This window comes from Akebia trifoliata, chromosome 5 (genome assembly GCF_017979445.1).
Source record: "Akebia trifoliata isolate Shusen 1 chromosome 5, ASM1797944v1, whole genome shotgun sequence".
Lineage (NCBI taxonomy): Eukaryota > Viridiplantae > Streptophyta > Magnoliopsida > Ranunculales > Lardizabalaceae > Akebia > Akebia trifoliata.
Genome location: NC_141379.1, coordinates 32,725,965 through 32,740,214, shown reverse-complemented (window position 1 = coordinate 32,740,214; position 14,250 = coordinate 32,725,965). Strand labels below are relative to the sequence as shown.

The window sequence follows — 14,250 nt, the reverse complement described above, 5'->3', positions numbered from 1 at the left end:
TCACTAATGAAGGCCACGACTCGTCCTTCCTTTTCTGATGGATTGATTTGAAACTTTCCTTCCTACTATTAAGAAATCCAAGTAATGAACAACTGGGTGTCTAGGAACGAGGAACACCAGGATTGCTCCCTTTGTCAAGAGTTTTTTGTGTATTGGTTATGTTCATATCAAAGACAAATGGTTTTCGAGAAAAAAAAAATCGAGTTTTATTTAGGGGTACAAGAGAAATCAAAGGTTGCCAAGTCTTTACCTTAGGATTGAAGGTTTTTTTTGGGAAAGACAAAAATCTAGGGTTTATGCCCATGGTGAAGACGGGGGTATTTTGGGTCATTTCATTTGAGTCACCATTGTCGGTCAAGGGGGTATGTAATAAGTTAAAAAACGTAGGGGTTTCTAAAATATCCACCAAAACTCGAAGGGTTATGTCTACACAACCCATTTTTTATTGTTTGAAAAAAATCCTCGATACCTTTTCCCTCTTCAAATGAACTCTCTCTGGAAATGAAATCCAAAGAAGATTCCTACTACTACCCTAGTTTTCTCTCTCTGAACAAAGCGTCGCAAACAGTCACCAAGTAACCCTAGATTTTCTAAAGAACAAAGAATGATCCAAGACATCTTCGGTTCAGTTCGTCGATCTCTGGTTTTTCGAAACCCAGATGGAGGTGATGAAGGAGGAACTCTGGTTGACAGGATAGGTTCTTGTATTCGAAGATCGAGAGTTGGGATTTTCTCCAGACCTTCTCCTCCTGGGCTGCCTCCACCTCCAATATCTAAAGACAATGCGCCTTCGATCCGATGGCGAAAAGGGGAATTGATCGGCTGCGGTGCCTTCGGTCGAGTTTATATGGGGATGAATCTCGATTCGGGAGAGCTTCTCGCTGTGAAACAAGTCGGTTTTTTGTTTTTCTTCGGTTTATGAATCCACATTTTGGTTCCAATTTCTGTAATTTTGGTTTTGACCCAGTTCTTGGATTTCAGGTTTTGATCGCGGCGAACAATGCTTCAAAGGATAAAGCACAGGTGAGGATTTTTTTATCAAAATTTACTTCAATTACTTAGTATTGCTACTTGTTTAGTTGATTTTGATGATTGAACACTCTTGAAAGGTTGATTCTTCATTAATTGTTCGAAGCAGTGGTGTTATTTAGTTTAAATTTTGTAGATCTCTAGTTTGAGATTAGTATCCAGTTTTACTTAAATTTACTTAGTATTGCTTCTGGTTTAGTTGATTTCGATGTTTGAATAATCTTGAAAGGGTGATTCTTCATTAATTGTTTGAAGCAGTCTCTAGTTTGAGATGGAATATCGAGTTTTACTCCAATTTACATAGTATTGCTTCTGGTTTAGTTGATTTTGATGATTTAACAGTCTTGAAAGGGTGATTCTTCATTAATTGTTTTAAGCAGTGGTGTTGTTTAGGTAAATTTTGTAGATCTTTAGTTTGAGATTGGATATTAAATTTTACTTCAATTTGCTTAGTATTGCTTCTGGTTTAGTGGATTTTGATGATTTAACAGTCCTGCAAGGCCAATTCTTAATTAATTATTTCAAGCAGTGGTGTTATTTAGTGTTAACTTTTGTAGATCTCTAGTTTGAGTTTGGTTATCAAGTTCTACTTCAATTTACTTTGTATTGCTTCTGTTTTAGTTGATTTCTACGATTGAACAGTTATGCAAGTGTAAATCTTCATTAATTATTTGAAGTGGTGGTGTTATTTAGTGCAAATTTTATAGATCTCTAGTTTGAAATTGGATTGGGGTCTCCGTTATACCTAATTCTTCTTACATGGGCTATTTGTTTGATGCCTCCGTGCTCTGCAGGTTCTTGTGATCGTTATAGATTGTAGTACCTCTAGTCTTTCAATTTCAGTTTTCTTATTTCAAAAGCTTTTCTTTAGAATTTGACTGAGTTTTTTGTCTCATTTGTTCAAAGTAGGCTCATATTCAGGAGCTCGAGGAGGAAGTGAAGCTTCTTAAGAATCTATCGCATCCAAACATTGTTGTGAGTGTGAACTCTAGTTCTTTTGATGAAAGTGATGATATGTTCTTTTGTCCAATTGTGTTGGTTGTTTATTTCCTCAGAGATATTTGGGAACTGTTAGGGAGGAGGGGACCTTAAATATTCTCTTGGAATTCGTCCCTGGAGGATCAATCTCGTCACTTCTTGGGAAATTTGGATCCTTCCCCGAGACTGTAAGTCAGTGATTTTCTTTGAAATGCCGGGTTGTTGGGGTGCTTGAATTTGTGATTTATTTTATACCATTGGTTAGACAGGTTATAAGAATGTATACAAAACAACTTTTATTGGGGTTGGAGTATCTTCATAAGAATGGAATAATGCACAGAGACATTAAGGTATCTCTCTTCTTAGGAAATTCTACCTTTAAGATATAAAAAAATGGGTCTTCTCTCTTTCTCTCTTTGGATTAGTAAAGTGTGCTGGTTCTTCTAAATTCAGGGAGCGAACATTCTTGTAGACAATAAAGGTTGCATCAAGCTTGCTGACTTTGGTGCCTCCAAGCAAGTCGTTGAGCTGGCTACTATAACGGGTGCAAAGTCAATGAAGGGTACTCCATATTGGATGGCTCCTGAAGTTATTCTCCAGACAGGGCATAGTTTGTAAGCATCACAATACACCTTTGTAACCACTACATGATTCTATGTATGCAGGTTTCTATCTTCAATCTGATCAACAAAGAAAATCCAATCTTGGGTCTGGAAACACGAATGATTAATCTTTGTTTTTTCCTCTTTTTTACTTTTACAGTTTGTATGATATTGCACTGCGATGAATTGGTTATATAGAGTAAAAATCATATGACTTTAGTAAGATTTAAAGTAACATTTGCCGACAAAAAATACAATTTCATACATAATTTATTCTGAAACAGGATTCATTTCCAATCCACAAATAGTTGGGATGAATGGAACTTTTAAAAAAAAAAATAAATAATATCAGTAGCTTATAGAAAAATGTATGTTTCACTGGGGTGGTGTTGGATTCGGTGGACCTTGATATATAGGATTCTAGGACTCAGCAACAATGTTAAGGGTGTTGTATTTTGGTACAACAAATTACATGGGATCAGATAACGAGCAAATCAATTAGACCCCAGAAAACTAACTTCGAAGTTATCTTTTTCTTGTTATAGATAGGATTTGATTCTCTTCTTGATGGCTGTGTCCAATGTGTAATTCTTGGGACCTAGTTTGTCTGATGTAGTTCTTAGTTAGTCTCTTTTTTGTAATTAAGGTGGGACTGGTGGGTCATCTCGACCTCCTGTTTTTTTATTTTTTATAAAATTTACTCTTATCAAAAAATAAATAAATCAACCTTGTCAGTTTCCAGGATTTCTGTTTTATTTTCTCTCTTTTTGCATTGAGGTAACAAATTAGGTGACATTGCTTATGAGATGGAGGTCTGGAATTAGTATATGATTGATCTCATGCTAGTCAAACAAACCTTTTGACTTGACTCTTTGGATATATTAGAGTACCTTTCGCCACTGCGCACCATTGTTAAAAAATGCACCTCTCTAGTCTTTATCTTTTGCTTCATAAATAGTTAGTAGGAGCTGCTTAACTCTTAGGTTTACTGATTTGGGTCCATGACACTTTTATTTGCTCCAAGATGTGCTCATTCTCGTATGATGGCTTATTCTATTATTAGTCTATTTATTTATTTTTCTTGGAAATGTACCTTATTCTTTTAAGGGTAGTTTGTATATTGTAACTTGCATGAACCTTCGCCGAAAAACACATGCACATATGTTGCAAGGAAGTAATATCAATTTCTTCCAAGAAAACAGATCATCATCATCAAAGCCTTATAACTCTTGCAACAGTCTCGTGAGCTTGTTGTGAAATTTGAAAATATATATAACTAAAAGCATAATTTTATATCCCCTTACCACCTTTTTTCATTCAAAGCCCCCCACTTCTAAAGTTACAATAAATAAAACTGTAATTTGTTTTGTTCATCTTTCTGTGCTAACACCTTTTATTGACACTTCATTGCCATTTTCTTGTCAGCTTTATTCTTGCTTGTTTTTTTTCTCTTGATGAACTGTGAATTTGCTGATTGGTTTACGTGTTAAAATTTCTAGCTCTGCTGATATTTGGAGTGTTGGATGTACTGTTATTGAAATGGCTACTGGAAAGCCTCCTTGGAGCCAGCAGTTCCAAGAGGTTTGCACCTAATCCCACTTTCGGACGTTGATTGTTCTTTTCAACTTCTGTTGATTTCCGAAGTTCAATAGCTTTAATTCTGTTTTTAGTTTATTTCTCTTTTCTTTTCTTCGGTAGGTTTCCTCAACCTCTTGCTTCTTACTTTTTTTCCCCTTCTTTTCTAATGAATTTTTATACTTATATTGAAAAGAGTTTCATAGCATTTCAATATAATTTTCTAAACATTCTGAAATGTTCACACGTTTATTTTTGTTCTAAAAGTTGGTGTTTTTCTAGGTTGCTGCTCTCTTTCATATTGGAACAACAAAGTCTCATCCACCAATCCCTGAGCATCTCTCTGTGGAAGCTAAGGATTTTCTGTTGAAATGCCTACAAAAGTATGTTCACGGTTGGTTTGTTTGTTTGTTTTTGTTGTTCTGACCTCACCTTACAAAGATAATGAAGTGCCACTTAGCTATGTTGGTAAGATGTGTGGAGTGCTGTTCCCATGTTCCTAGGTTTAAGCCACCTTGAACCCAACTCCACCTTGCTAATCAGTTACCCTTCACTTATCCAAAAAAAAATCTATTTGAATATAAGAAGTAACAAGCCCACACCCATCGTTTTAGTTCTAACGTGACTAGTTCTCAGCTAATATTTCTGGCCGATTCTTTTCGTCTAATATAAAATTCTTTATCAATAATTGCCTTCGCTGTTCTTTAATGCAAAACAAACATAATGTGGTTGCAGGGAACCAAACTTGAGGCCAGCTGCATCTGAATTGCTGCAGGTGATTCCAAATTGAATAATATTTTCCCTTATTAATTCTTAGAGAGATAATCTATAGGATTTATTAAATTTCTACTGTGAAAAGCTGAATCTCTGAATAAGTAGGCTTCTGTTTCTTATTAATTCTGTGCTTTGTTAATTTCATGCAGCATCCCTTCGTTACTGGAGAATGTCAGGAAACTCATCCAGTACTTCGCACTTCAGCTATGGTTAGTATAAACCACTCTAAATTTTAGTATATGTGCGTTAGGTTCTTCTTTCCATCTGCTCTTCTGCTGATATAGGTAAATCTTACTGTCTGCCATCAGGAAGGTACCGCAAGTCTGTTGCCTTCATATGGGACAAACCTTAATAATATGTAAGTATTATTACCACTTTGAACACTATTAAAGATTGATAATGTCCTTCAATCATGGGTTCATCACCTTATATGCTTTTAATGCTACAACACTAATCCTGTGGGCAGACCAAGGACAACCGGCATTGGCTTGAAGAGTGTTTGTGATTTGGATAGTGTGAGGTGCTCAACTATATATCCTGAGAAGTTTTCAGAAGCTGGACCAGTTTGGCAAACACGCACCAGTGATGATGACATGTGTCAGTTAGATGATAAAGATGATTTTATGTTGGTTGGATCCGTGAAGTTCAATTCTAGATTATTGTCAGATGGCATCAATAAGGTATGAAACTAGTATAAGTCCTAGGCAGAAAAAAAGAACTTAAATAACTAATCTGCATTGGATTTGCATGTTTAATTTAGAGCTTCAATCCCATGTGTGAGCCATCTGATGATTGGCCCCCGTGCGAGTTTGATGGAAGTCCAGAACCAGAACAAATGGGAATGAGCATTGACTCTGGTCGACCAGTTAACGGTGCTGCTTGCGGTCCTGGAGCTTCTGACAAGAAGGAAGATGACTTCACATTTCCATGTGGGCCATCAATATCTGAAGATGATGATGAAGTTACAGAGACTAAAATTAGAGCATTTCTTGACGAGAAGGTATCATTTTTTTTCCTATTTTTTCTGTTCTGTTTCTATTCCTTTTTTTTTTTTCCCTTGAATCTCTTTTGTTGTTATATATGAATATTCAGTCTGTTATGTTATTATATTGCAATATTATTTCTTTGTAAAATTAACTTTCAGGCTCTGGATCTGAAGAAGCTGCAAACACCTCTATATGAAGAGTTTTACAACACTTTGAATGGGTCTAGTCCCTTGGGTGTTGTAAGGAACATACATGATGAAAATGTTACAAATTATTTGAAGTTACCTCCCCAAAGCAGGTCACCGAACCGGGTTGTTGGTGGAACCCCATTGGTGCCAAACGATTCTGTGAATGTTGCAAGCCCTGGGAATTGTAGCAGGCGTGTATCAAACATTGGTGGTGTAAATAATCAAAGTTTGCAGGAAATTCCTTTACCACAACTTAATGAATGGAGAGGAATTGTTGATTCTCGGCAACAACTGATAAGCCCGAGGTTTGTTAAATGGTTAATTTTAAGTTGTGTAATAATGTCTTATTTCTTTTGAATTCAGAACATTGTAACATGTGATATATGCAGCGCGAGTTTTTCTGAGAGACAAAGGAAATGGAAAGAAGAGCTTGACCAAGAGCTTGAGAGAAAACGAGGTAATTTTTACTTGTGACTGCAATAGGAATCAAACACCACAATGGGTTACTTCGGTAATTCAACAAGCCCATGTATCAAGAAGAATTAGTGGTTATCCAACACTCCATATATGTCAAGAAATTTGTTTCCATTACTAATAGGATTCTCATACTTGATAACAGCTTAGCATCACTTGATTTCGAGTAATTTCTCTTCTTTCAAGATCATGACTGATATGTAACTGCATTTGCAGAGTTGTTGCGCCAGGCAGGTGTAGGAGGGAAGACATCATCTCCAAAGGATCGAGCTTTAAATCGGCAGAGAGAGCGGTTACGATTTGCTTCCCCAGGAAAATGAATGTACATTGGTGCATGACAGAGTGAGTTCTCTGTTTTTCCCAATCAAGAGAGTATTATGTAGCTCTATATTTTTGGTGTAAATGGCCTATAGTCTAATAAGTAGTACACAGTGCCACTAAGCCATCTCTGCATGAATAGCAGCAGACAATACAACCACACACACTCCATTATCTCTAGTGTCTTGTGGTTCAGCCTGAAAATCACATACACTTGGTATGATCCTTGTATTTTTTTTTTCCTCTTTAAGCTAAGCTTTTGTATCTTATATCGCGATATGCAACACTTTTATAATGTATTGTTTGGATAAAATGTATTCGATGTTTGGTTTCGACTTTTGAAACATGTTTGATGTTGTACTGCAATTGTTAGAGATACCCCAGGGTTTTTCAAATTGATGATGTGTATCCCCTTGACTTTGGCCAAACATTGAAGACCATTATAAAAATGACTAAAATGCCCTCATTTTCATCTCTTACCAAGAACCCATGATTTCTAACGATTTTGAACTCGTCTAAAACTTCTTGGAAAAAACCCATGTGCTTTATTCTTAAAATCCATCATCTTCAACATCCCAAATTCCCCATCATTTTCTTCTTGAGGTTTGAAGGTTTAAGATGGAATCTTGAGATTCAAGACGAGGATACAAATTTCTACCCTAGAGGTTGAGAAAGATTGGCTTTTGGGGAAAAATCAAGGGCTTGTAGGAAGAGGTTGAAGATTTGTCCTTTTTTGTTATTAACCTCTCACGGAAGACTAGATTCAAAGCGAATGTCCAAGGTTTAAAAATGTTTCAATCAAGATTTAAAAAAAAAAAACCGGTATTATCTCGAATCTCTCGATTGATACAGTCTGATACATTCTTTAAGGGTTAAGGGTCAATATTCGTACGTCTTGGCCGGATATGTATTTGTCTATACATTTTGATACAATTTGATATTTTGAATTATGTGAATGTCATAGTTTGAAAATCAGGGTGTGTATCAACTTTTGAATTTTCGGATTGTGTACTATTTCATGAGTAAACGAAATCAAACTCAATATTTTCAATACTATAATAAGAGAAGGCCGAATAGGTGTTTGATGTAGCCAGTCATATCTTGGCTTTCGATGAGACCCAAAATGTGTCAGTTGATTGGTAAGAAATTACCAACATTCGAAGTGCGCAGGTGTTAGTTAGCTTAGTTGGTAAAGTCTTTAGTTGATGATACCAATGGTCTGGGTTCAATTCTCATCAACATCAAATTAATGATTTAATTAAAAACAGATTTGTCTGGTAGAAATGTAACACATTTTTTTTTATAAAAAAGACCATTCAAATAAAAGGTTAGGGATATTTTTGAATGGATGAAAATGCCATAATAAAAAACTCTGATGAAACTTTATAATTTGTTTGGGTTGAGAGAAGTGGAGAGAAGAGAAGAGAAAATCAGTTTCTCTCCACCATGTTTGGATTGACAAGAGAAAATTTGGGGTAACTTTGAAATTTTAAAATGTCCTAAAAGAAATCTACGGGTAAAGTTGAAATTATAAAATATTTTAAATGGGGTTCTCTCTTAATCTCTCCACTTTTGGAGATAAAGAAAACTCACTGTTTTTCTCTTCTCTTCTCTCCCCCACTTATAACAATCCAAACAAGAGAAATGAAGAGAAACTCAATTATTTTCTCCTCACTTCTCTCCATTTCTCTCAAGCCAAACACTGTGTTAAAGAAGTTTTGATTACAAAAGATGATTTGAGTTTGAACTCGTTTGCTCAACTTGTATAGACTTTCATTTGGTTACATTGTAGGAAGTAACAAACAGATCTCCCTAAAATTTGTAAAAAATTAACCATATGTGTTACATAAGGAGTACCATATTCTGCATTCTGTTCTTGATGATCAAAGAAAACTGGACTCATCAATCTTTATCCTTATCTCGTCGAGATCTGCACTAATTTGAATTCGTCCTCGACCTGTGCGAGTTGGATGAGTTGGAGCTTGATTTGGACACCACTGGTGCAACGTCTTCTGTTGTAAGGGCCCGAGACAAGCAACATACATGAAATGCCATGATCAACGATTGATAAAAAACTAATTTTTTTTTTTTTGATATGAGCACTCTTTTTCTATAAATAAATAAAAATTGTAAAACTCTTTTAAGTATAGAGGCAATGGGGGGTACAATGGTAGAGTTTATATAGAAAAATAACTCATGAAAAATTATTTTACTTAAATACAAAAAGATATAATATTAAATGTGAAGATTTTTTATTTAAAGATATTACAACTAATCAAATCTTAATTCTTAATAGATTAATGCTAGAGTGACCTCAGTTGAGGACACAATGGGGACATCTTGACGTGGTGGTGTGCATTCCTGTAGGTGTTTTTTTTCCGAGATACGAGTAAAATGCATCTACGGACATGCACGCACCACCATGTCAAGGTGTCCCCCGCTAAGGTCACTCCAGCACGACTCTTCTTAATAACCTTATTAATTTTTTTTTGAAAGGTTAATAACCTTACTAATTTGTCTGTGGTATAGATAGAATCAAGCAAGTAGCATTAATAAGTTTCCTTTCCTACATATTGTGCAATCAAATTAAAAGATTTAAAATTGAACCCTGAGGGGTTATCTCAATGGCAATTTCAGATTGATAAGCGGTTAATGCCCGTAGGTCATGAGTTTGATATCCAGTATGAGCATTAATTCCTCAAGGGCCATCCATGAAGATGCATCCTCACTTACCTAGTGCGTGTGACGTGTGGGCATTGCATGTGCCCCAAGACTAGTCCTTGGACAAGACCATGTTCAATGGACTAGACAAAGCCTAGAGCCGGATCCCTTGCCTACAAGGATACCTGATTATAAAAAAATAAAAATAAATACATGACTATTTTTCTTTTATTTTATAATAGTAGTTTAATCACTTTGGTCCTAACTGCTCGTAGGGGTTCCCTTTTTACTAGAATGATGCAACTAGTGTGTGAAAACTGGAACAAGCAAAGACAAACAGAAACCCACTTGCAATAGAATTGTGGGGGTTAGGAAAATCTACCTCCCGTTCCAACGGAGGATGACCTAGATGAGTCGACTCGGGCTACCGACACCAATTTTGTTGTGCGAATCTGAGGAACCGAGACAAATGCATCTCACTGTTCTCCTTCCTTAGATCTATTACAATCTTGTAGTTTTTAGTTTTTCATTTTGCTAAGGGACTAGCAAAATTTAGGTTTGGGGGTATGATAAGTTCTATAAAATGTATAATTTAATGTTAATTCCTAGGACACGTATTAGGATTTTCCATATAAAATATTATTTTTATTAAATAATTCCTTAGAGTAGGTTTTTAATTTAACGGTTTTTAGGTTAATTAGGACATTTTGCATATTTTCAATTTATTTTGGAGAATTTGATCCATGTAATATCTATTTTACGGATATTCTAGGAGACCAAGTCAACATATTCAGAAAACTACAACACAAGTCTTTAAATTTTTGGATTGATAATTGAGTTACTTTAAACATAAAAAAGAATGAGATGGATAAGCTGGCCAGTCATTGAATTTGAGGTCCAATTACTCCTTATAATGTACATGTATTGGTTCACATTGTAAATTCCATGAAAGAAGAAGGAAAATAACTGAAATAAAATGAAATTCAAGCACAATTTGAAATTGTTCGATATTGATTTTCGTCAAAAGAGGGGTCCAATCTCCACCCTAGTTTTTAAAACAATTAGAGATGAGTTAAAGATATTATTTTACAATGTATTTTAATTATCTGTTATTATAAAATCAAACATTTAACTATATAATATACTTGTAGATATGTGATTTTCGAATTCAAAGATCATGTCTACCAAGATTTGGAGTTGCCACAATTTCTTTTTGTAAAAGGGTGTGAATGGTTACCCGAAAAGTATTTTTAGAAAAAATGTCATTTTGGTATCATAGTGACTTTCATATGGATAAAGTAGTGGACTATATAAGATTTAAGTAAGTGGTTCGATTAAAGGGAGGGGAAGGTGTTAGGCTCTCATCTCTTTCCATCAAATAATTATAACTTTAACAATGTGGTCATTTTTTATAAAAATAAATAAATAAAAAGGGTTGAATGATTGACGACTTGCACCCTTAAAGGCAAAGGATTTATTATCCGTTTGAATTATAAGAATAATCTCATTGAAAGAAATGATCATCATCAAATTTTTCCTTAAGAATATAATTTTTGGAAATTATTGAATAATGACTTATAGGCATATTCTCATAGGTTGAGAAGGACTTAATTACTAATTGCCTCAAATCAAGTTGAGTTGGGTGTGTACAAAAAGTGTTTAAGGGTTTAAAATAGTTATTTTTTTTAAGGTGGTTACAACCCCTAAATTTTTTATCGAACCGAAGTCCAATCTACCGGTGATAGGGAAGGGTGGGCATTACGTCTTAAAAGCTTTCTAAAATAAAAATTAAAGAAGTGAAGAAAGAGGAGATAAAAGAGAGAAATGTAAAGGGGGAGAAATAGGAAATTTACGTAAATTGAAATCCTATTCTAGACCCACCTTGAGGCTTGAACTTTCCTTCTTCTTCTTCTTATGTACTTAACAGAATTATAAAAAAAGGGAAATGTTCAGCACCCTAAGTTTTACCACACACTTTAACAAACGTTTTTTGTCCTACATGGGTTAGAAGTTTTGGAATGGGCTGATTTTTGGTGATGATGATCTCTATGATTAGAAGATCATCCTCCCTAAAAATCAGCCCATTCCGAAATGTTTAGCCCCATGTTTACACGTTGAAAAATCGTGAACCGTCCATTTTTTGTAAACCATTTTTGATGGGGTTAGAAGTTTTGGAATGAGCTGATTTTTGGTAAGGATGATCTCCTCACCATAGAGATCATCCTCACCAAAAATCAGCCCATTCCAAAACTTCTAACCCATGTAAGACAAAACACGTTTGTTAAAGTGTGTGGTAAAGCTTAGGGTGCTGAACGGGACCCATAAAAAAATATTCTTAAAGAAGAGAAAGTGAGAGAAAAAGAATTGAGTAGAGATTGAAGAGCTTTTTTTGAATTTCTTAGGGACTTAAGAGTATTAGAAATTGAGATAGATGACTTGAGAATGGAGATTTAAGTATGAGATTTTTTATAAGTGTTGAGGGTCACTTTTAGGGGTAAGATGGGTGAAAAAGTAAAAAAGTGAAGAATGACATGATGTTTATGGATGAGATGTGTGAAATTTATAATTGAGAAAATAGTATTTGTGGAAGAGAATGTAAGTAGGCAGTTTTTTATTCAAATGGATTGGATCTCTCATCACATTTGGGTTGAGTGTTAGATGAGTTGAAGGGAGTGGATTATGGTTAGAAGAATGGTGGTATAAGGGGGGGGGGGAGGGTTGATATTTTATAAAGGTGGAGGAGATGGTGATATGTGTCCAATGGTATGGGGTGAGTGGGTTAGGTGAGTTGATTAAGGAAATTGGAGTGGGGGGGGGGGGGGGGGGTATGAAGATGACTTATAGAATGTTTTGAAAATGTGATGGGGTTAGGTTATGACATGTGATGTGGGTTGTGGTATGGGTTGTGTAGCTTTTAGAGGATGATGATATGGTTGGTTAGGAGAATTTAGGAGGTGAAGGGTGGTGGTGACAAGTGTCCCCCTTGATAACCAATAGTTGCATGGACTTTGATTTATAGTGATCATGGATGTGGGTATAGATAAGAGTATGAACTTTAGGTTTGGGCTTGATTGGATTGAACTTTTGATTTGATGAAGGTTCAGGTCTTAGAATTGACTTGGGTCTAGGATTTGGATTTGAGTTGAGTTTCATTAGCTTAGGATTAGGATAGCTTAAGACATTAGCTAGGGTCAGGCTTGCTTTATGGTGAGGCTAAAATATGATTTAAGAGGTTGAAGATTGGTGGGCCTTAGGTGAGCTTAGAATGTACTCAAGTTTTGAGTTAGAGGGGTGAAATGTTAAGAAGGTGATGGGTTTTAGACAGCCTTATTGTACAACCATGAGGCCTTAGGACTTTTTGATTTGATCAAAATATCGAATTTCGAAGATTTGACTTTTTAAGTCTATCGATGGATTTTGGTTGAAAATCAATTTTTTTGGGTCTTTTAAGTGAGGGCCGTTCAAATTGGAGTGTCTACAATACTTATATATAATACATTAATGGGCACCGTCGGGTCTGGTAAGGTTGTAAATGGTTAGGCCTATCATGACCCGGACTTAATGGGCTGAATTTTTTTTTGAATCCTACCCAATCTTTGTGGGCTTAATATGATTGCAGGTCCAATTAACAGCCCATGGCTGGTCATCTCCTCATGTTTTTACTTAAAAACATTTGTAATGAGCCTGTATTCTCCCTCCACGTGTCACTTTCATATTGGTGTGCAGCCATAGAAGAATCCCATTTATCCTTTTAGAATCTATAAGAGGAATATACGTGTACAATATCGAGTGGATGACATGTAGATGGACAATATGGAAAGAAACGGGTGACTAGTCACATGTGGAGAGCAGCCCACGTGACTAGAGAAGAGGGTGATGTGGTGGAACCATAGAACTTGACCGACGAAACGAACGGTTGGATTTGATCCTAACGTTATGAATGATGATAAGCTGACCACGTGCATGTTTATAGGTACAGCTCTCCTTACACGCAATACGGAAGCGTTTGTTTCATATTCTAAAATCAGATTCTTGCTCAAATCCAATTTTAGAACTTTATATTAGCTCTGACTAGTTCCTTGCATTTTCTAAAGCCATTTCTTGGGTTTTTGTGTTAAAATGATTGCTTTACAATTAAATATATAATATTTAATTTTTTCTACTGACATTTCAGCTATACAAATTTTAAAAAAATTATGCCAAACAAGATTTTTGATTTTGAAAATCAGTTTAACTCGAAAATTGGAATCTAACAAGATGAACCAAATGCCCCCAAACACTTTGATAAGAGTTCAAAAGTCGGATTGAACCATTGGTCCAACGTACATATTTTTACTTTTTCGATAAATGTAAATCGGTCCAACAGTAATCGATCCAATTTTTAAAATAACACTTCATGTATTTTTCTTTTATTAATAATTATTTATATGTGATGTGGTTGGTGGTAGGTGTGGAGTCGTGTCATCCACAGATGTGATAGTCGACATGTCACCAATGCAACCATATTCATCAGATAAGAGTGAGAGGGCTAACCATATATTATCTACATGTGAAGAGGGAACAACTCCACATTCTTATTGTCCTTATGGTTTGGTCCCTTTTGTGCACAAGGTTGGTTGACAAGGTGGTGGGGTCTAAGGAAGGTGATGTGTGGATTTGGATGTC

General features: G+C 35.5%; 1 protein-coding gene across 1 annotated transcript; it reads left to right on the top strand.

Annotated features, from left to right (window-relative positions):
- Positions 1-42: 42 nt before the first annotated feature.
- LOC147402309 (mitogen-activated protein kinase kinase kinase NPK1-like) lies at positions 43-7,268 on the top strand. Its single transcript, XM_086443919.1, has 16 exons — positions 43-892; positions 982-1,023; positions 1,939-2,004; positions 2,085-2,195; positions 2,277-2,357; positions 2,461-2,621; positions 4,109-4,190; positions 4,467-4,567; positions 4,920-4,959; positions 5,108-5,167; positions 5,267-5,316; positions 5,425-5,638; positions 5,719-5,958; positions 6,103-6,437; positions 6,522-6,589; positions 6,823-7,268. Exons 1-16 carry the CDS (start codon positions 605-607, stop codon positions 6,924-6,926), a joined length of 2,043 nt encoding a protein of 680 aa, XP_086300045.1. The 5' UTR covers positions 43-604; the 3' UTR covers positions 6,927-7,268.
- Positions 7,269-14,250: the final 6,982 nt, after the last annotated feature.